Consider the following 23,987-nt stretch of genomic DNA (forward strand, 5'->3'; position numbering starts at 1 on the left):
GAAACATTTCTACTGACATTTTTATTTGTGTGCTGTCAGAGCTGGCAATGGAAAATATAGGTCATTTTTACAGCGGTGAAGTCTAGCGTGAGTACAGAGACGCAGAAGCACCAATTAGATCTTTAAAGTGGAACTCCAAACTAAAAAAGCAAGATGGTGTTTAAAAACATGAAGTAGCTGAAATGTTTCTTCAGGCAGGTATAGCACCCAGCTTAAAGCAATACCCCCCCCCCCCCCACTTATCTGTAGTGCTCTTCAAAGCACATACGCGCCCGTAGTGAATACAGCGCTGTCTTCCTGCAATCGGCTGTTCCGGTGCCACACAGCAGATCATGTCACCATCTTGGTCTTTGCTGCCTCTTCCCCAGCTGCTCTGTGTGCTGATAATGTAGACTCCTGGCAGATGTGATGTGAGTATCCCAGGAGGCTGCAGGACCAGGTACATGTCATTGTCATTTTTTAGGCCAGAATGGGGACGGGGGTAACAACCCTTTCCTGGACTTTTGCCTGCGGAAGGGGTTAGTATTAAAGCGGAACAAACTCCCTTTAGGGAGTTTAGTTCTGCATTAACCACTTCCAGCTGGTCCTATGCATATATGTGGCCTCTCGGCAAGTGGGCTCTACTGGTGAGTGGCTGCATATAATGCGGCCCTGTGTAGACAAATTACTGTGCTGAGCGCACTCCCAGCACGGAAGCTGCTGGATACTGGAAAGCTCCTGATGCATACTTGTGTTCGGAAGCTTTCCGATCATGTGGCAGCCAATCACAGCACTCACATGATTGTAATGCGCGCCTCTACCTCCCAGTATTTAGAACCTTTTGAAGGGCTGGGAAGTGGTGGTGGGAAGGGGTTAATCCAGTTCGCTAATCATTAATACATCCTTCTTCCTTTTTTACTTTGACTTTTTTTTTTTTTTTTTTTAACAGAACAAGCAGTGTAAGTACCTGAAATTTGTAAATACACAAATCCCCGTTCTAGCGTTCGTGGCTGACAGCAATCGCGTCCACACGCATTGGGTCCCCCACCCTGCAGTGGGCGCCTGCTATGGCTCTTAAGGCTTGGTTCACACAGGGGCGACTGCGATCCGACTTCAGGTCGCCCCTAGTCGCCTCAGGTCGGACAACATTTAAAAATCAATGTAAGTGAATGAGAGCCGTCTTAATGCACGCTACTGAAGTCGCCTCCGACTTCAAAAGAAGTTCCTGTACTACTTCAATCCGACTTGTAGGCGACTTGTACCCATTGATTTCAATGGAGGTCGCCTCCAAGTCGGATCTCTGTCTATACGGAGGAGACTTTGACAGAATTATTAGCTCTGAAGGGGGAACTCCACACCAAATTTCTGAAAAAAATTTGGCGTGGGTTCCCCCTCCGAGAGCATACCAGGCCCTTAGGTCTGGTATGGATTCCAAGGGGAACCCCCTACGCCAAAAAAACGGCGTGGGGGTCCCCCCAGATCCACGCCAGACCCTTATCCGAGCACGCTACCCGGCCGGCCAGGAAAGGGGGTGGGGACGAGCGGGCGCCCCCCCCTCCTGAGCCGTACCAGGCCGCGTGCCCTCAACGCGTGCGTGCGGCCCCCCCACCCCAAAGCACCTTGTCCCCATGTTGATGAGGACAAGGGCCTCTTCCCGACAACCCTGGCCGTTGGTTGTCGGGGTCTGCGTGCGGGGGGCTTATTGGAATCTGGGAGCCCCCTTTAATAAGGGGGCCCCCCACCCTATGTGAATGAGTATGGGGTACAATGTACCCCTACCCATTCACCTGTAAAATAAAGTACAAAAAAAACACAACACACAAGATAAAATAGTTTATTGCACAGCTCCGGGGGTCTTCCGTCTTCGGGGGTCTTCTCGCTGGACTCCTCCGCTATCTTCTTATAGCTCTTTTGCTAGCGGAGGAGCCCGGCATTCTTCTTCATCGCCGCGGCCTCTTCTTCTGACTTCGGGGGTCTTGTCCCCCTCTTCGTTTCTTCTGCCGGGCCACCGCGCCTTCTTATAGCTCTTTTACAGACGGTGGCCCGATCTTCTGTCGCCGCCGCCTTCCGTTCTTCTTCTCCTTCTTCTGGAGATGTTGACTCGACGCTCTCTCCGGCCGCAATGCCAGGGACGCGCTGCACTTAAGGTGATTTCTACAAGCAGTATATAAATTTAAATTTTGCATGTTTCAATCAGTCGGGGGCGAATGGGCTCAGGAGCGATGTGAGCATCTGTAGGTACTAATGGGAAAGTCTTTTTAATGCCTCTTTCACATTTTTACTATATTGCTGTTCCATATTTCCATTATTGTTGTTATTATTATTATTATTGTCTAGTGGTTTATTGTATACCATGAGGTGTAATCAGTGTCAATGCTAAACATCTGGTAGCATAAAACCAATTCTCTGCATAGGGTGACTAGGTTTGGTCAGGACTTCCTTTCAGCAGAAACAAGGTGGAAAGCATTCAATGGCAAGGTGTGCTGAGGTGCACTGTACAGTCTATTAATGATGGCTGCTAGGAGATCTATTGTTGCTGTGGGGGGTATATTGTGGTTAGTCTATTGTTTTTGGGGAGGTCCATTGTTGCTAGAAGGGATCTACTGTTGAGTGGGGTATATTATTGATGGCTGCCGGGAGGATCTATTGTTGCTGGGTGGTGTTCTGCCTCTGGGGGGGTATACTATTGCTGGCTGCAGGAAATCTACATTACATTATTTTATTTTCCTGTTAACAAATTGCATAACACCACAAACTGATACATGGTTCTGTACTCTTTAAATGGGGGTGGTACTGGGAGGTGGGTAGGGGGTGGAACGGGAACAGAGACGAGGAGTAATTCAGAAGGGGCATAGTTCCTGGACCTATTCTCTGAGAAAAAAGCCTTGGATTTGGTATAGAAATAGATGTACAGTAGAGCACATTCACTGAATGCCTCTTGCATTGATGATTTTTCCTCTTACACGGAAAAGTTGATGATTTTACCCTTCAGAAGTGGTGTGTTGTTTTAGAACAGGGGTCTCCAAACTTCTAAACAAACAAGGGCCGGTTTACTGTCCTTCAAACATTGGGGGGGCCAGAGTGGCCAGTTGGAGTAAAAAAATTACATGGTGCCCATGGCCAATAGAAAGAGTAGTAGTGCCCCCATAATTGTTATTCGTGAAAGGAATAGTGCCTAATTAGTTAAATCAGTGGGATGAATTGAACCCCATTGCTGGTGTCAGTGGGAGGAAAAATGCCCCAGTTAGATGAACAGCACCCCAAGGGCCAGATAAAGGAAAGCAAAGGGCCACAGTTTAAGGATCACTGTTACCTTGCTGGATTGTGTGTGAGAGGAACAAAATCCAAAGGAGTGAGCACATGCAAGCTGGAGCTGAGGATGTCATGGTCTTGGGAGCAGCTTCAGATTTTGTTCCCTGGGAGCTACTCTAGTTTAGAAAGAACCTGGACAAGGCTCATAACACTTTAGAGAACACTGTAGAGTGCACAGGATTTTGGGCAGGATCAACAGATCTTTTTTCACTTGTGAAACAGGCAAAACAAAAGACTTTCAGTGTTATGTTAAGCAGACCAAAAGGGAGAAAATAATTTGTTGGAATTTACATCCACGCTAAAGTGTTTCTAAAGGCAGGTTTTTTTTCCCAGTGCATTAAGGTAAAAAGCCTTCTGTGTCCTGCTCTTAAACCCCATACACACGATCAGATTATCTGCTGAGTTTTTCCTTCAGATTTACCAAAACCATGTAGTAGAAGGGCCTGCCTGATTGCATACACATTGAAACTCCTAAGGTTTGTCCTCATATTATATGGTTTTGGTAAATCTGAAGGAAAAACTCAGCAGATAATCTGATAGTGTGTATGGGGCTTTATACTTACCTGAGCCCAATGTTGACCCAGCTCTGTGCATGAGAGCCATTGGCTCCTGCTACTGTCAATCGCAGCCAATGAAGAGTGAGTGGGGGACGGGCTGAGCTACCCTGTGTGTGTCAATGGAGCCTGCATGAGTGCCCCCATAGTAAGCAGCTTGCTGTGGGGGCACTCAGCAGAAGGGAGGAGCCAGTGCGGGACCGGAGAAGAGGAGGATTGAGTCTGCTCTGAGCAAAACTATTGCACAGAGCAGGTAAATATAACATTATTATTAGATATATTAAAAAATATATATATATATACATTTACAATGGCTTTAAGCACAATTGATAGCTTGTAATATTTGTTCATCAGCTGCATTCACGAATGTATATCATTTTAAGATTATTGTTCTGCCAAAATGTATATAGCGCCAACAGTTTTCACAGACCTTTAGAAAATGAAGGCAGACAGAACAATTGCAGTACGTTTCAAGTTGAAAAGGTTAGTAGGGCCCTACTCGTAAGAGCTTTAAGAAGTTTTTAAAGCATTACCATTGAGATGAATTTTTATTTTTTTTAATTTTTTTTAATTATGTTGACATCAGTCCTTGCTCTCAAGGAGCTTACAATCTATAGTCGCTATCCCACATGCAGGTATACAGCTATTAGCACCAATTACCTACCAACATGCCTTTGTTGGTCCGATTTATAAGTACCGGTACTTGGTCACATGTTCAGGATAATGCTGTTTAAAAATGATATTACTACTGTTTAGTGAAATAAAATGATCGCACTTCTTTCTGTTGAAGAATTTTTACTCACCACTACTAGGTTCTCTTATCTGATAAACAAGAAACGCAGAAAAATCTTACTAGGCAAAGAAGTTTGTTTGGTTCTGGGTGTAGAAAGTGCTCCCTGCTGCGTATTAATGTCCAGCCTCCACCATGGCTGATCATACGGATGGAGCTTGCTTCCCCGAAGTGCTCAGTTAATTGGTTTTCTTCAGCAGAGAAAAAACAAACTGCTGCCTTGAAAACTCATTTGGTTTTATTATACTAATTCTGGGGCCTGAGACGTGTCTGCTTTCATCTCGTGTTCTCTTGCATATATTTCTTAAAATGCATAGGAAATTACGAAATAACCGTGAGTGACCTTTCCGCACTGAGCAAATATAAACATCGGGTCCTTGCCAGGTTTGGTGAACTGACAGAGTATGTTTCCACGTCTAAAGGTGTGACACTTACCGACTTAGACGTCAGAGGTGGACTGCGTGTATGATCCAGCTGGCAGAAACCTTTTAGTTTACAAAAACAATACTTGGATTGCAGGGTATGGAAAGAGGAAGAGGCCATACCCATCACTGCCCTTTGCCCGGGCAAGAGATGACTATTGAACAGGGGCAGTTTTTCTCTCTGTGAGATGTTCACAGAATTTTAAGATTTCAATGCAAGATCTTGTACGGCATTGGACATAAAGTTCTAAGTCTTGGGGAAAAATGAAAAATTAGCACTGGGACCCTAGGATTATTGTTATTCTAGGATTGGATGAGGTATCTGGAATTTGCCTATCCATGCCCAGAGATTTCCACTGTTTCCTAGGTGTTTAACCAGGCAAATCTAAGTTTGAAGCGTTGAGTCTATGATCTAGGCCAGGGATATGCAATTAGTGGACCTCCAACTGTTGCAAAACTACAAGTCCCATCATGCCTCTGCCTCTGGATGTCATGCTTGTGGCTGTCAGTCTCGCTATGTCTCATGGGACTTGTAGTTCTGCAACAGCTGGAGGTCCACTAATTGCATATCCCTGATCTAGGCATACATTTATTTTTATTTTTTATTAAAAACGTTATCACTGAGCGAAAGTGTTTTGGTGGTCAGAAAATATCCCCTTCATTAGGACTTTCATAAATGCTGGACTATGTGAAGTATATAGTGGTTAAACCGGGCAGACATACAGAGTCAATCAGCAACCTACACCTCAAAAAAGGTGCTTTTACAGGCATTTGAGCTTTTATTTCTCTGCCTAAAAGCTTGTGCTTTCTTGCACATTTTTGAGCTTCTTTGAGCATAAGCGTTTTATTTTTTATTTATTTTTTTCTTTGTGTGTGTGATTGTGGGCACTTGGGCATTTTTTTTCTGCGTGAAAGCTCCTCTCCAAAATGCGATTTTTGGTGGGGGTTTTTTGTGCATGTAAGAGCATATGCCTGTAAACTCCTAAAAACACCATTGGGGGTTATTTACGAAAGGCAAATCCACTTTGCAGTGAAAGTGCGGTCGCTCTAAATCTAAGGGGTAGATCTGAAATGAGTGGAAGCTCTGCTGATTTTATCATCCAATCATGTGCAAGCTAAAATTGTTTTTTATTTTCCTTGCATGTCCCCCTTGGCTCTACACCGACTTTACTTCCAAGTGCACTTTCAGTGCAAAGTGGATTTTCCTTTAGTAAATAACCCCCATAGTGTGCATGGACACATTGACTAACATGGAAGGGAGTTTCCAGGCAGAAAAAAATGAGTTTAAAAAAAGAGCTCAAAAGCCTGTACGAGCAGCTTCTTCGAGATGCAGTGAGCTCTTAAAACCTGCCTGGTTTAACCACTGTCTACTTTACATCCAGTCCAGTATTTACTTACAACAAGCCCTGATGTGTGATGGGTGTTTTATGACCCCAGAAACGTGTTTGGTTTCATGGTAAAGTCTCTGATAAGTTTATACCTGAATGATTACTTCCTAGTGTGGTGCTTCAGTCTTGAGTTTATAAAGTTTTGAGTGGCAGTGAAGCATGGCACTGATGCCAAAATCTTTACAGACTGCGGAATAAGTTATCCAAAGTCTGTTCAGAAAATTGATCAAGCTGAGAGTACGCTATACCAGCTGAAAGTTGAAGTCGGGCTTCTAGCAGGAGAATTGCGCTGTAAGCTGATGGATATTTAAAATAGTTGTAAACCTTACACATGAAATATGAACAAAGCATATCCATGTATAGTGTGTACTTCTCTCAACTAAGAGCACTAGGTATAATTTCTGTCTGTTGCTTTGTTCCTCTGCCATCAGCATGAATCACTTTTGACAAGTTTTCCTGGCACCAAGAGAAAAATGGTGAGGGGATGGTATCTCCAGCTAATTGACAGCCTCAGCTTTGTTCCTGTGTGCTGTGTGAAGGGGGTGTGTCACTTCCCTCCAATCAGCTCTCAGAACTCTCCTCACTAAACCATGCAAAATGTAAATCCTCCCCATTTTTTCGTTTGTTTTTGTTTGTTTTTTTTGGAACTCTCAGACATGCTTTAAAATTCAGCACTTTGAACAGATGAAGACAAGACTGTGGATAGACAGATACAACTTCTATAGGAGGATGTGTTTAATCTCTGTGTATCATCTGAGGCCAGTCACTTCACTGGGTATAATGTAAGGGTTTACAACCACTTTAAGTGCTCATACTAGATGAGAAAGGTCAGGATGGTCCATACCAGTATGTTGTTGACTAATAGAGCACAGAGCAGGCAGACGGTGGTGGACAGTGTGCGATGCACTGCAGTCTCCAAATAGTCGTCTTCTTGTTTTCTCTATGCTTTTCAGTTGATCTCAGGAGCATCTAAAACTGATGCAATCAACACCAGCCCAAAGCTCTTTTGCCACTTAAAATGACATGCAAAATTGTGTCCATAGTTCTGTTTGAGCTTAATTTGCTTTTCCTTTTTGGATGAGTTTCAGAAATAAGTTATCTTTTTTGAAACCCCAGTTCCAGGACCCAGTAATATGGTTAACACTTACTAAATTTTTTGTTTGCCTGCATTTAACATGTAAGAATAAATAAAAAATAGGAGCTGCACACATACCATAGTGTGCCTAAGCTGGCAGTGGTGGAGAAGGGAGTGGACATGTTGTGATCTCAGCCTCTTTCACATTGAGGGACCAATTGGGTCAGATTTTCAGACCATCGGACCATACATAGATCTCTGTGGATCTGCAGATGTCAATGGTTACATGTCCACTGGCATCCGATCCTGTCCGCTAACAACAGACAAATAAGGATCCGTTACAAATCTGTCTGGTGGGTCGGATGACAGTAGGATGGAAACTGATAGGCAGTCCATTTCCATCCGACCGAATGCCCCATAGAGAACAGTAGGCTGTGTCTGCTCCGCTAATGCGGACCACAGACCTTTCCTCTGCCTACTCGGGGCTGAGCGGGCAGATCTGCTTGACAGAGTCTGCCTCATCTGCAAGGGGCCTTAAAGAATGGACACTGACCATAAAAATGTATTTAGGGGACCGTCTAATTTTGCATATTGGGAGACTTTAAAGTATAAACAAATTCATATTTGTTAAACTCTAGAAAGGTGTTTTTGTTTTGTTTTTTATATGCACTGTAGAATTGTAGTCTTATGGTATTTTTATATCTTTTCTGTGAAATAGGCTCTGAATGGTGTGCCTGTGATTCCCTGATCTTCTACTCTGAAAACCGTTACGCTTCTTTGTATGTATCATTTTCTTGCTGCTGACCAGAAGGAAAAGTCAGAAAGAAGGCCCCTGGGTAATACACAATTAGAAGTGATTTTGGAAGAGCTGGGCTTTGAGATGCCTCAGGTGAGTTTCACTTCCACTTTAAAGTGTAGTTACGTTTTAAACGTATGCAGAGATGACTAGTTCTGTGTGGTGTCACTAGTGGCCTTGTCACTGCACTGGCCAATGGGAAATAAACTAAGGGAGACATGTAAGCCCTCTCCCACAGCAGTGAATGTGGGAACATGCAACTCTCTTCTTCTTCTGTGATAGTGTCATCACTGGGGGGTTCAAAAGTATTTAGCCTGCAAAATATCCAAGAGGGCACCATGCACTACTTCCTCCTGATGCAGGGCACATTGTTTGATACCAGTCCTGTGCTGCACAAGTGACAGCGCTGCAGGGATTTCATTGCAGGTTAACTAGTGTTATCACGATGTGGGAGGGAGTGCTGTGGACTGGTAGGGTCACTAGGTATTCATATAATAAAGGAAATGTTTTCACTAACCTAACATGGTAATTCTCTTATTTTAGAAATAATGATACTATAGGGTTAGTTTTTAGCTGTAATTCCACATTTAAATTGGGCAGTTTTTCATTTGCCATTTATTTTCCTTTTAGGGCTTGTTAACACAATGTACGTTGAGCTGCGTGTCTCTGCATGCCACCGCACATATATTGCGAGAACGGGGCACATAGACAACAACTGTTTTCTATGTGCTGTATTCTCACCACACAAGTACGATAGAAGAATAATGTAGCTCAGACATGGTGTGAACAAGCCCTATGTATATGTATTTTTTCAGTGTGAAAGTCCTGGTGCATAGTAATTCACTTTTTGCACTGTAATATATTTCAGCCATTTTGTTCCGGGGCCAAGCCTTACAGAAAGAGGGGGGGGTGTGTGTGTGTGTGTGTGTGTGTGTATATATATATATATATATATATATATATATATATATATATATATATATATATATATATATATATATATATATATATAAATATATTATTTGTGTGTGTATGTTTTAATAGCTTTACCAGTAATTCTGTGAAGGTCTTGGGGAGTCGAAGTGGGATACCCTGGTCTTCTGTAACTGAAGTAATGGAGCATTGGAAACTCTGCTTTGATGTCACTATCTTGAAACTGCATTTTTTTATTGGCTACTCATCCTACTTGTGGTTGAATTGTTTACACCAGGGGTGGCCAACCAGACGAAGATCAAGAGCCACATTTTTTACCAAGTTACCGCAAAGAGCCACATCATATGCATGGCACACATGAACATCACCCCATCCCTTCCTCATACACACATACTTTTGCTCAGCTGGATTTATTGTAAATGGCACACACTGTTTTAACACTACAAAGACCACAGGCCAGTCATTTTCATCAAGTCAGTAATCTTCCTTTGAAAGTACATCCATGTGACAGAAGACAGTAGCTCATCTAATTTCCAAAATACAAATTGTCTTACAAACAGTGAACTGGTCAGGATAACAATAAACAGTTAATGGGTCTTCTAGCCTGAACTAGCAGTAAATTCTTCCAAAAAACATCACAGAAAGCATGCAGCACACACAGAGCTCTGGATAAATAAGTGAAAAGAAGCTGAAATGGTTAACAGCCAGCCGTGTGTCACACTATCAACAGACAGAGAATGTGCTGAGCAGATCTTATCATTGTCATTGTCTTATCAGTGTTCAGGTGAAACAGTTAAAAAAAAAGTACAGAGCAAGACAGAGGGAGAAGGGAGGACAGATCAGTAACCTGCACACTTGTGGTCATACCTTTTTGTATCTCATCGGCTTCAGATACAGCGTGTTTCTCCTTCCTCTGCCCCCCTTCAGCCTCACTCCAGCGCATATGTATTCAAATGTGGCGGGCTGGGGACACTACATGCTGATTGGCTGTTGATGTGTGGGAGGAGCGGAGGAGTGCAGAGACTCGGGCTGCCTGTCACTAAACCAGCCCACTGAACCATCGGCCCAGTCCGAACGCAAGGGCCACAATAAAAAAGTCCGAACACAAGAGCCGAATTAAACAGCCCGAACGCAAGAGCCGCATGAAACCAGGCAAAGAGCCGCATGCGGCTCGAGAGCCGCGGGTTGGCCACCCCTGGTTTACACCATGACCATAACATTGAGGAAGTTATTTACTACTGCACAATATATGTGTTGTCTCCATGAAGGGACGTCACTCCCTGAAATTTCTAAAGAATATTTCTTTGAAGCTGTCTTTTTTTTTTTTTTTTTTTTTTTTTTTACTTTAGGGTCTGTGAATGCTTGAAGTGTTTTTTTTATTTTTTTTATTTTTTTTTATGACTCCTATTAGGTTCTTGTGTAAAAAGTAATCTGCACAAAATAGGTACTTTGGGTGCACCAAATTCCTACCCATGTATTACTTTATATAATAGTCACAGTGACATTATAACTGTATTTGGATACTTGGATACATAGAGTGGGGAGTGGGAAACATGACCGTTCAGGACAGGGAGGTAGAGCAGCTTTGGATGGAGAACAGGAGCGGGAGCTGGCAGAGTTAACTTTTCATATTACCAAGCTGATGATTGTTTGCTAGGACCACCCTACATCTAAGCAAACAATCCCCTGCTGGTTAAAGTGGTTTTGTACAGAAAATTGCAAGTTCGTCTTATTCAAATGGCTTTGGAACATAGATGCAGTTATGACCATTGAAATAAAATAATATGCAGTGTTTACCTTTTTATTTTTAATGTTTATGCCGACTTCTGGGCTCTCCTCCCGTGGGAGTAGGCGTGTTTATCGGCTTCGCAATGGTCCCTGGGAACTTTTTTAGCTATTTCCCAGGAATCCATGGGGGACACAGTCAACCCGAAATTGCCATTTTGAAAGTGGGCAGGCAGCTCTATCAGCCATTACCACTATAGCACAGGAGACAAAAGGAAGGAAAACAAAGAGGACACTCAATGAGCATGTGCGAGATGGAGCAGTGGATGCTGGGAGCTCAGTGTCATCGCATCCAGGAAGTAAATGCCTGTGGGCTTCAAACGCCCACAGTGAAAATGGAAACCGCCGGACTGCTTTTTTAAAAGTTTTCCTTAGCAATGAAATCGTCACGCCGGGGGTTAAAAAGACGCCGATCGTGGCTGCAAAGACCCGGTAGGAATCGCCCAACAGTGACACAGGTAAAAAAAAAACGGCAGTGGAATCCCGCTTTAAGTTGAAAAGTTAACTCTGGCAGCTCCTGCTCCCGCTCTCCATCCAAAGCTGCCGAACTGTCATGCCTCCTGTTTTTCACTCTGCTTTGATAATGGCAGTGGTGGCTGTGGCTGAAGAGAAGAACCAACTTTTAAATGGTAGTACCGGTCTGCCATTTAGTAATGCCTGCTTTAGAAGATAATTTTCGTTTAGTCAAAATTTTATTTTTTATTTTTAAGTGATTTTAATGCATGTACCAGAAAACTAGTTACTGAAGTGTGTGTGTGTGTGTGTGTGTCAAGATAGATTGCTATCTTGACTAACATTGCACTAACCAATGTTCTGATGTTTGTTTTCTGACCGATGAGGCTGGAAATTGATCAATTTTCCATACCCTCTGCTGACCAATTGGAGACAAGAACATGTGGCACTATCATGCTGATAAACTAGAACTGCATGAAATCGCTTCATAGACAGTAATGTGGAGCTCATCTGATAGTAAATGTGTATTTCCAATAAACATTGAATTGTTCATTTCCAGGCCAACAGACCCTTTCTCAGCTGCCCGATCACTGTGCACAGTATTAGGTTGAAGGTTTTGCTGTTGCTTGTGAGGTAGGTAGGACCCTCCTGTGTTCTTGCTTGAAGGGGTGTCGTGTTCATTACTCCCCCCTTTAACCAGGTCATAAACAGCCTTATTTGAGTCTATTTAATTTATGTTCTTTGCTAAATAAAAAAGTTTGTGACTTATTTAGAATACAGTGACTTAAAGTATTCATACTCCTTGAAATGTTCCACATTTTTCATGTTACAACTAAAAATGTAAATGTATTTTATTGGGATTTTATGTGATAGACCAACACAAAGTGGCACATAATTGCGAAGTTGAAGGGAAAATGATAAATGGAAATAAATAAAAGAACATCCAACTATATCACTGAAAAGTTGCCAACATCCCTTGTATGACCAATTCAAAAAAAGAGAGAAATACACCCCAATAGGGTGGGACTTTAAAGGCAACAAAGTAAAAAAATTACAAAATAGATAATTTTATTGAAACCAATATACATATATACAAATGTATAAATCACAAAATGTCAAACCAAATACAAATTGGATGAGACTTTACGCTGTATTCCCACAAAATCCAGACGGTCCTAACCTCCAGTTGTTGGAAAAACTACAAGTCCCATGAGGCTTTGCAATGCTGACAGTTACAAGCATGACTCCCACAGGCAGAGGCATAATGGAACTTTTGTTTGAGACCCCTGATCTAGAAAGTGAAATTTTTGCCCATTCTTCTATGCAAAATGGCTCAAGCTCTGTCAGATTGGATGGAGAGTGTCTGTTAACAGCAATTTTCAAGTCTTGCCACAGATTCCCAATTATATTTAGGTCTGGACTTTGCCTTGGCCATTCTAACACATGAGTATGCTCTGATCTAAACAATTCCATTGTAGCTCTGGCTGTATGTTTAGGGTCATTGTCCTGCTGGAAGGTGAACCTCCACCCCAGTCTCATGTCTCTTGCAGACTCTAATGCCGCGTATACACGATCGGATTATCCGGCGGACAATCCGGCATGTGTGGGCTCCAGCGGAATTTTTGTTCCCAAAAGTCCGGCGGACTTGGAAAGAAGTCTTGACTCAAAATTGACTGCCGAGCCTGTGTGCTAGTCCGCCGGACTTTTGAAATGAACGGATTTGCCCACACACGGAGAAAAGTCTGTTCATTATGAACGTGGCTCCAGGTAGACGGGACTAGCAAAGTAGGTCACTGTCGCTGCCTCCATCGGTTAGATTGACATCTCGCTGGCCCCCATCACCTGGTATGGACTTAAAGGGGAAGCCCTACACCGAAAAAACGGTGTGGGGGCCCCCCCCCAAAGTCCATATCAGACCCTTATCCGAGCACGCAGCCTGGACAGTCAGGAAAGGGGGTGGGGACGAAGGCCGGGGCTTATCAGAATCTGGGAGTCCCTTTTAATAAGGGGCCCCCCAGATTCCGGCCCCCTACCCTATGTGAATGAGTATGAGGTACGATGTACCCCTACCCATTTTGGCGTAGGGGTTCCCCTTTAATTCCATACCAGGTGACGGGGCTCGCGAGGTGTCAATGTTGCCGCTGGAGATGGCGACATTGAATTCCTTCGCTAGTTCCATCAACCTCGAGCCACATTCAAACAGACTTTACTCCGTATGTGGGCAATTCCTTTCATTTCAAAGTCCGACAGCTTGTCCGCTGGAAAAGTCCGGTCATGTGTGGGCAGGTCCACTCGTTCGGAAAGTCCGGCGGACCTCCGCTGCAAAGTCCAGCGGGTTGTCCACCAGACTAAGTCTGCCGGATAGTCTAATCGTGTGTATGCGGCATAACAGGTTTTCTTCTAAGATTGCCGTGTATTTGGCTCCATCCATCTTCCCATCAACTCTGACCAGCTTCCCTGTCCCTGCTGAAGAAAAGCATCCCCACCATATGATGCTGCCACCAGCATGTTTCACGGTGGGGATGGTGCGTTCAGGGTGATGTGCAGTGTTCATTTTCTGCCACACATGGTGTTTTGCTTTAAGGCAAAAAGTTCAATTTTTGTCTCATCTTACCAGAGCACCTTCTTCCACATGTTTGCTGTGTCTCCCACATGGCTTCTAGCAAACTGCAAATGGGACTTCTAATGGCTTTCTTCCTGCCACTCTTCCATAAAGGCCAGATTTGTGGAGTAAGCGACTAATAGTTGTCCTGTGGACAGATTCTCCCACCTGAGCTGTGGATCTCTGCAGCTCCTCCAGAGTAACCATGGGTCTCTTGGCTGCTTCTCTGATTAATGTTCTCCTTGCCCGACCTGTCAGTTTAGGTAGACGGCCATGTCTTGTTAGATTTGCAGTTGTGCCACATTCTTTCCGTTTTCGCATAATGGGTTGAATAGTGCTCCGTGAGATGTTCAAAGCTTGGGATATTATTATTATTATTATTATTATTATTATTATTATTAATAATAATAATGTAAAAAACATTTGCATAGCAAGGTCCACAGACTGTGAATGTTGGTTTTATAGCAAACAACTGGGTGTTTATTTCATATAATCTTTATACATTATGATACATGACACCACTAGTTTATGTTGTCTAATTAATGTTCTTTCTGACTTTTCACACAGCCAAATGTCAGTGGAATGGAGCCTCCATTTGGGGATGTTTTTCGCAGCCCAGCCTTTCCTGAGCAAACATTAATGAGCACAGATCTCCTAGCAAGTAGCTCAGATCCAGACTTCATGTATGAAATGGTAAGTCATCACAGTAGTGAGAACGTGAGACCTCTTTAAATCTTTGCAGACTTTCCACTCATGATTTTGTTTATTTTCTTTTAACAGGGTTAAATAATTTATAGAGCCATGCATATTTCCCAGTGACACTAGGTGGAACCCAGGGTAGCTGTACCCCCCTCTTTGTCTACAGCAGGGGTGTCCAGCCCACAGGCCAGGAATGCGGCCCAACACAAAATTCTAGAGTTATTTTTCTTGGGGGGGGGATTTTTGGATTTTTGTAAGAATGCGTTTACACTTAGCAAACACATGCGGAAGGAATATACAATTGGCAGTCTCCCTTTTTCTAGACTTTTATGCCGCATGTGCTCGTTAAGTGTAAGTGCATTTTTACAAACCCCCCCCCCCCCCCCCACCAAAACAATAAATCAGCACTTGTAAGAAAGATTACACTTTTGTGTTGGGCCACATTATTTTCCAAAGGAAAAATCTTCCACTCTTCACAATTGGGCCTTATTCTTGTAATCCGTTTTACCTATATTTGTGAGGAACTACTACTACATCCATTGAACGATATTGATGTGTTAGTTTATCAAAAATAGTGCCCAATGTCACACTAGACTTATGTTGCCCTCTTACTTTTATAATTAAAAAATAAAATAAAATAAACTTACAAAAAAAAAAGTTTTGTTACTTGGGTACATTGTCTATCTATATCAGTGATTGCTAGCTGACTTTTTTCTGCCCATCTGCTATCTTTATTGTTGGTGTATATTACAGTATTTCACAAAAGTGAGTACACCCCTCAAATTTTTGTAAATATTTTTTTATATCTTTTCAAATATTTACAACACTGAAGAAATTGCCCTTTGCTACAATGTAAAGTAGTGAGTGTACATCTTGTATAACAGTGTAAATTTGCAGTTCCCTCAAAATAGCAACACACAGCCATTAATGTCTAAACTGCTGGCAACAAAAGTGAGTACACCCCTAAGTGAAAATGTCCAAATTGGTCACAATTGGCCATTTTCCCTTCCTGGTGTCATGTGACTCGTTAGTGTTACAAGTTCTCGGGTGTGAATGGGGGGCAGGTGTGTTGTTAAATTTGGTATTCTAGCTCTCACTCTCTCATACTGGTCACTGGAAGTTCAACATGACACCTCATGGCAAAGAACTCTCTAAGGAACAGAAAAAAAAGAATTGTTGCTCTACATGAAGATGGCTTAGGCTATAAAAATATTTCTAGGACCCTGAAACTGAGCTGCAGCACCGTGGCCAAAACCATACAGCAGTTTAACAGGACAGGTTCCACGCAGAACAGGACTCGCCATGGGCAACCAGAGAAGTTGAGTGCATGTGCTCAGTGTCATATCCAGAGGTTGTCTTTGGGAAATAGACTTATGAGTGCTTCCAGCATTGCTGCAGAGGTTGAAGGGATGGGGGGGGGGGGGGGGTCACAGTCTGTCAGTGCTCAGACCATACGCCGCACACTGCATCAAATCAGTCTGCATGGCTGTCATCGCAGAAGGAAACCTGTTCTAAAGATGATGCACAATAAAGCCCAAGTACAATTTGCTGAAGACAAGCAGCCTAAGGACATGGATTACTGGAACCATGTCTTGTGGTCTGATGAGACCAAGATAAACTTATTTGGTTCAGATGGTGTCAAGTGCGTGTGGCGGCAACCAGGTGAGGAGTACAAAGACAAATGTGTCTTGCCTACAGTCAAGCATGGTGGTGGGAATGTCATGGTCTGGGGCTGCATAAGTGCTACTGGCACTGGGGAGCTACAGTTCATTGAGGGAACCATGAATGCCAACATGTACTGTGACATACTGAAGCAGAGCATGATCCCCTCCCTTCAGAGACTGGGCCGCAGGGCAGTATTCTAACATAACGACCCCAAACACACCTCCAAGACGACCACTGCCTTGCTAAAGAAGCTGAGAGTAAAGGTGATGGACTAGCCAAGCATGTCTCCAGACCTAAACCCTATTGAGCATCTGTGGGGCATCCTCAAACGGAAGGGGGTGGAGCGCAAGGTCTCTAACATTCACCAGTAAGGATGAGCTCAGGCATGTTCGCAAACAGCACATGCAGAGCCCGCCAGGAACTGTGGTGCGCTAATTACAAGCAGTGAGACACTTCCCGATCTCTGCAGCCGCCCATCGGGATAATGTCTCGCTGCTTTTGATTAGCGCTGTGCAGTGCCGACTTCCTGGCGGGCTCTGCAAGTGCTGTTTGCGAACACACCTGAGCTCATCCTTCTTCACCAGCTCCATGATGTTGTCATGGAGGATTGGAAGAGGACTCCAGTGGCAACCTGTGAAGCTCTGGTGAACTCCATGCCCAAGAGGTATAAGACAGTGCTGGAAAATAATGGTGGCTACACAAAATATTGACACTTTGGGCCAAATTTGGACATTTTTCACTTAGGGGTGTACTCACTTTTGCTGCCAGGGGTTTAGGCATTAATGGCTGTGTTGTTGTTTTAAGGGGACAGCACATTTACACTGTTCTACAAGCTGTACACTCACTAATTTACATTGTATCAAAGTGTAATTTCTTCTTGGGGGGATGTGGTCTAGCTGAATGTTTGCTTTTTTTCCGTTCATCTAAAAAAAAAAATTAAATTTAAAAAAATAAACTTACCATTTTTTGATTAAAGTCTCAGCATATGTATACCACTTTAAGTATTGCTGCTATTTCTTTCATATTTACACATTCTTTCAGGCCATATACTGTAGTAATCCTCTCCCTAAACCTTTTGTTTCAGAGACGTGGGGGTTTGGGTTCTCTTAAACTGAAGCTGCACTGTTGTGTGTCTACCCTTCCTCTCCCCTTGCCCATTTACAGAATGATTCATATTCTGTGTGGATCTTTCTTGTTCTGCGAATGTGCAAGGGGAGGGAGCTTGCACTTCCTTGGACCTAAAGTGATTGTAAGCGATCAACTTGTAAAATAATAAATTCAGTTTAAATTGGAAATGAAAGGCAAAATATTTTGTATATAGCTAAAAAACAAAACAAAAAAAAATCCATTTGAAATACCCTTTTTCCCCACCTTTTTTTAATAAGTGATCACATTCCCTCTGTTCTCGGCTGCATAAGAGCTGGAGGAGGAAAGGCAGCAGAACACTGGTATTCCCAGTGAAAGGCGGTGGGGGTGTCAGGACAAGTCTAATTATTGGAGGAGAGCACGCTGAGTTCCCAGCACAGCTAGAAAGCTGACCACAATGTGTTCTCCTGCTTAGTGTGGTCAGTTTTTGATAGAAAAGTAGAGGAACTGACAGGAACACCAGGGATTTTACACAAAGGAAACGATACAAAGAGAAAAGTATACTTTTTTTTTATACAAGTACATGGTACAGCAGGCACAAATCAGAAATCTGAAATGTTGGTTTTACATACTCCTTTAAATTGTCTTTTACGCTGCAGATGAAAAAAAAAATAACTTGCCTGGAAATACTTCATTAAAGTACACAACCTTTAACGTTTTTGTACTCTATTTTTGATTGTCATTAGGCGCTTTTCTGAATAAAAGTGTAAATGTATAAAAAGCCATATCGATGCACTTCAATCTATTATTATTTTTTTTTTTTTCTGAACAGGACCGAGAACTGGGATACCAACAAAGCCCAGCAGATAATTTTCTGTTGTTGGAGGAGTGCAAAGACTTTGAAATATTTGACTCATTTACTGGTATCCTTGGAAACAGTCCACCCTTAACATCTCACTGGGAGCAGTGGGACACATATTGTGAGGATCTGACCAAGTACACAAAGCTAACTAGTTGTGATATATGGGGAACGAAAGAGGTGGATTATCTCGGTCTTGATGACTTTTCAAGTCCCTATCAGGATGAAGAAGTTATCAGTAAAACCCCCACTCTTGCTCAGCTAAATAGTGAGGACTCTCAGTCAGTCACAGACTCTCTTTGCTGCACGGAAAATCTCCTTGGTGGTAAAGCCACATTTTTTCCAGGAAAGAAGGTGGCATCAGGAAGGGTGGCTGTTCCGGTTTGTTCATCTAAGACTGCCCCTGTCATCGAAGTGCCATGCCCTGACTGCTCCCAAAAAGCTGCCAAGACAGCAGCAAGTACCCAGATGGTAGCAAAGACTAATATTTCTTGTGATGAGAAAATTAATGTCCATGGAGAGTGCAAGGACTATGTAAAAAAGGCTAAGGTAAAGATCAGCTCAGCACTTCCAAGCCGAACAACAAGCACTGTGGTTGCCATAGATGCAGCCAAGGAAAATACTTGTTTTTGTGGTGCTGTAGCCAAAAAGCAGGAAAGGACAATTGATGAGCCCTCCATAGGCCGAAGAAGCTGTGCCATTTTGCCTTTCAGAGAGACTCAAAAGCTTTTCTGTCCTCCGCAGAATGTGGCCACAATTGGGGTTGTGGAAGCTAGTGTTACTGTTTCAGCTTCTGTGTCTGATCCCTCACAAAAGAAAGAGGAGCACAACTATTCACTTTTCATCTCAGAGGGGCTTACCGAATCAGCCATCAAGACAGATAGCCAGCAGGACAATGAGGAGGAGGATATTGATTTGGATGAAGAAGAACATGATGAAGGATTTGGTAGTGAACATGAGCTTTCTGAGAATGAAGAGGAGGAGGAGGAGGAGGAAGAAGAAGAAGAAGAGGAGGAGGAGGAAGAGGAAGAAGAAGAGGAGGAGGAAGAGGAAGAAGACAATGAAGATGACAAAGATGATATCAGTGATACCTTCTCAGAGCCAGGTATGTTCTCTCTATCAACTGTCAGACAAATATTGCTGCACATTCCACATGATTAAAGGATCGCTAAAGGCAAATAAAAAAATAAAATAAAAATAAATAACAAACATGTTATACTTACCTCCACTGTGCAGCTCGTTTTGCACAGAGTGGCCCCGAACCTGCTCTTCTGGGGTCCCTTTGCAGCTGTCTCGGCTCCCTCCCGCAAGAACTCCACAACTTCATGCGAGCTCCCTCGCATAGTGTGTAGTGCTTACGGGCACACTCCCGTGATACAGCTAGCGCCTGTAGCCGCTCGCTGTATCACTCGGCGCTGCCCCCCAGTGCGCCGTGACATTGGATGTGATTGACAGCAGCGTGAGCCAATGGCTGCGCTGTTTTCAATTCATCCACTCTTGCCAATCAACGGCCAGGGTGAGCGGCGAGGAAGTCGGGGGCGAGCGTGGGACTTTCGAGGGGTCAGGCAAGTCAAACGGGGGGGGGGGGCTGGGGGCGCTGGCATTGTCAGATGTCATAGAATGCATTAAGGTGAAAAAACATTTACCATTACAACCCCTTTAAAGGGAATCTGTGCTGAGAGAAATAAAGAAGCTACCACTGTACCCTTGCCACCTCTCTTTCTGAAAACATTGGTTTCCTAGCTGCCATACTGATATAAAATGCTTCAGTACATTTCTAAATTACTCAAAATACGTTTTCAAATAAGAAGTTCCAGTTTTACTGCTTGAATGCTTGCACCAAGCCCCTCGGACTGGCAGTATGTATGTTGGAGAGTATGACAGCCAGGCGGCCAGCAGTAGCTGCAGGATTCAAGCCTCTGCGGTGTGCAGTACCGCATTTGGCCAGAGGCAGGGCTCTGGTGGCAATTGGAGCCACTCAAAAATACTCCGTTCACGAGTGTTTTCAAACCTTTCCTAGGGTTTCAGAGTGCATCCGAGCAGTCTGAATATTTCTGAGTCTCTTCAGTGCTCCCCCCCACCTACCTCTGGCCACATGTGGTATTGCTAAATTATCTTGGTTTCCATTGACTTCTTTGGGGAATCTCGCTTGGATATGCGAGTGCTTTGGATAACAAGCATTCGCCTGGAACGGATTATGCGCTTAATCCAAGGTTCCACTGTGATGTAGTACATTGATTCCCATCCTCATATAATTGACCACTCTACTTGTTTTGTCTTGTTATATGGTGTTTTTTATGCAATGTCTGACCTTGAGTTGGAGGTGTTTTCTGTATCATGTAAAATTTAAAGTAGTATTAAACCCAAAAGCAAACATTTATTATGTTGCACTTGCCTTCCTGATCCTTTAAAGCGGTTATAAATTGCTATGTGCTCTTTTTTTGTGTGTGGTTTTTTTTTTTTTTTAGATCTACAAGGTAAAGCCGTAATGTACTAGTATCGCATACTAGCACATTATGTGAAACTTACCTGAAAACTATGCATTCTGGCGTGGACTTTGGCTGTGTGACTATCCGGAAGCCACGATGACATCACTCCTGCGCATTTGCGGGGAGCTATCATTTATGGCACAGGATTCTGGGTGGCCGTTCCTTCAGCGCGCATTTGCCAATGACGTCATTGACTGCATATGAAGTAAATATCTCCTAAATGGTGCACGTTTAGGAGAAATCTATAGTACCTATAGCTAAGCCTTATTATAGGCTATTATATGCAAGTAAAAGATTGATATACAAAAAAAAAAACGTCAGTCAAAATACATACTAATACCCCACATTAACAACGCTTACCAAATTTGAGGTAATGTCACTATACTGCATATAGACAAAATTCCCAACTAGAGTAGTGGAGGAGAAGAACTGGCCATATCGGTGAACCAGCACACAGTGTTGGGATTAAATGGTATATAATTTTTTTAAAGTGGTTGTAAACGCTGCAAAAAAAAAAAAAACCTGCAAGACAAAGACATAATGAGATAGTATGCATCGCATACTACCTCATTATGAAATACTTAGCTTAGAACGATGCTGTTGCAGAGGTCCCCGTACACCGCTGTGACGGGCGACATGTCTCCGGCACTGTGATTGGCCAGAGCCGCGATGACGGCACTCCTGCACATGCCGCAGTCACGGCACAGCAGCTGAAGAAATGGCACGTATGTGCCGTTTCTTCAGTGCGCATGTACTGATGTCGGCACATGCGTATACAGCGAATTTCTCCTAAACTGTGTAAGTTTAGGAGAGATTCACGGTACCTACAGGTAAGCTTTACTATAGACTTTCCTTTAGGCACAAGTGGTTGTAAAGGGTTTACAACCACTTTAACAATCAATTAAAAAGATCATATGTTATATCCTCCAATTGGAGGAAGATCATGTAATAAGACAAGATGTATATCCGAAGGCCACTAGGCAATATGGCCATTGGATATGGCAACACAAACAAACAAAAACTGGACACCAACAAAAAAACAGAACTAAAACATATAACCTGTAAACTTCTGAGCGCCAGATGGTCTATGCACAGGTGGCCATGACATGGCACATCGCTATATGGTGGGTATAATTAAAGAATGGTATATGGCTTGATCTCCTGTGCAGTGGTCCCTGGGTGTTCAAGTCACTGGAGGGTAGAAATGGAGGTGAGTGAATGGTAAGGGATGGGGAGAGAAGGCTAGATGGACCATCGCTATTGCTGCATGTGGGGGTGGAGGATTCTGTCAGTTAACAGTGACACAAACCATTTACTAATGGCAAGGGTGCTTCTTTTATTTTATTTATGCAAAACCTTTATCCCAAAATGAGAAAAAAATGTTTGCTGTAACTGCAGTGTGAGCTTAAGAGTCCGTGACCTTGGGAAAAGGTTAGATTGCAGTTGCACATGCTGATTAATGAAGCATTTTGTACTATAACCTACCAGGTTATATGAAGAGTGTTGATCGCTGTAACCTGTGGTTGTTGTCCTTTTTCCAGCATGTGCTAGAAAATCAGTTAGCGTGGCTTCCATGAACAACACTTTTGCATTTTCTTCCTCCTAATCTATATTATTCTACCTCATGTTGTTTTAACATTCTTTTATGAATATGAAATTTAACATTTTAGGTTATGAAAATGATTCTGTTGAAGATTTGAAAGGAATAACTGCCGTGTCATCAAGGAAAAGAGGAAAGCGAAGGTATTTCTGGGAATATAGCGAGCAATTAATGCCTTCTCAACAGGAAGGGATGCTGAGACCGTCTGAATGGAACAGAGACACGCTTCCCAGTAATATGTACCAGAAGAATGGTCTGCATCACGGTACTTAAAATATTGCTACCTTTTGTACCTTTCTACTACCTTTGCCAGTTTCCCTATTCACTAAAAGGGCAATAGTAATGTTGTATATTACTTGTAATAACTGTACAGAATAGGACATTGAAGGGGGTGATGCAGTGAAAATCCAGCTATTTCAGTTACAGGTTAGATACTGAACACTAAAGATTCATCTATTTTAATCTTAACATCTATTTAAAAATAACATTTTATTATTTCTGTTATTTGGTTTTCTTTTTTTAGAGAGTCAGTTTATAAAAAAAAAAAAAGTAAAGCGAAAAGAAAACGCTATGGTATTTTATAGGCTGCTAGGTTGACATACAGGATCTACACAATATATATAAACAGTTTTTGCTTTAAGAGGACAGTTGTTTCTTTTTGTATAAAAAAAATTATATATATATATATATATATATATATATATATATATATATATACATACACACACACACACACACACACACACACACACTTACCTGCCCTGTGCATCAGATTTGCACAGAACAGCCTGGATCCTCCTCTTCTCTGTGCCTCCCTTCCTATCCGTCAACTGTCCCCACAGCAAGCGGCTTACTATGGGGATACCCAAGCCGAGTCCCAGCTCCGTGTATCCAGACACGAGGCTGCAGTCTGCCCCCCCCCCTCCCCCCTCCTGATTGACTGGCTGACCTGACTTTAAAAGGCAGTGGGAGACAATAGCACTGCTGCTGTATCTCAGCCAATCAGGAGGGAGAGTCTTGGATAGCTGAGACACTCGTGTACATCGCTGGACAGAGATGGGGCTCCGGTAACTATTGGGGGGGGGGGGCATAGAATGCATTAAGATAAAAAACGTTGACCTCATGCCGATATACATCGGCAGAAGGGCTCGTATAGGCAAACTAACGTACCTGCACGTTACCCTTTAAGAGGCGGCCTGCAGGTGCGCGCAAGCTCCATGAGTCGGGACACGGGTCCCGTGGACTCTATCACCGCGGGGATACCCGCAATCGCCTCACGGAGAAGAACAATGGGGTGATGCTAATGTAAACAAGCATCTCCCCGTTCTGCCTATGACTGTGATCGGGAGCAGAGATCAGTGACGTGTCACACGTATCCACACCCCCCCACAGTTAGAATCACTCCCCAGGACATACGTAATCCCTACACTGCCCCCTAGTGGTTAACCCCTTCACTGCCAGCGTCATTTACACAGGAATCGGTGCATTTGTATAGCACTG

The 23,987-nt window shown here is 43.1% G+C and overlaps 1 protein-coding gene across 3 annotated transcripts in view; it reads left to right on the forward strand.

Annotated features, from left to right (window-relative positions):
- CREBRF (CREB3 regulatory factor) overlaps positions 1–23,987 on the forward strand; it is a 77,777-nt gene that overhangs the window by 29,016 nt on the left and 24,774 nt on the right. For 2 of the 3 annotated variants that reach the window (XM_077472815.1, XM_077472816.1), the window contains exons 2-5: positions 8,239–8,409; positions 14,657–14,782; positions 18,372–19,503; positions 22,558–22,752. In XM_077472815.1, the coding sequence (XP_077328941.1) occupies positions 8,302–8,409; positions 14,657–14,782; positions 18,372–19,503; positions 22,558–22,752 (1,561 nt within the window). In that variant the 5' untranslated portion in view covers positions 8,239–8,301. Of the gene's footprint in view, positions 1–8,238; positions 8,410–12,046; positions 12,121–14,656; positions 14,783–18,371; positions 19,504–22,557; positions 22,753–23,987 lie in introns of those variants that run through there. The other variant, XM_077472817.1, reaches the window with a different exon arrangement.

This window comes from Lithobates pipiens, unplaced genomic scaffold (genome assembly GCF_037356315.1).
Source record: "Lithobates pipiens isolate NorthernLeopardFrog02 unplaced genomic scaffold, aLitPip1_a1.2 Scaffold_8, whole genome shotgun sequence".
Classification (NCBI taxonomy): Eukaryota; Metazoa; Chordata; class Amphibia; order Anura; family Ranidae; genus Lithobates; species Lithobates pipiens.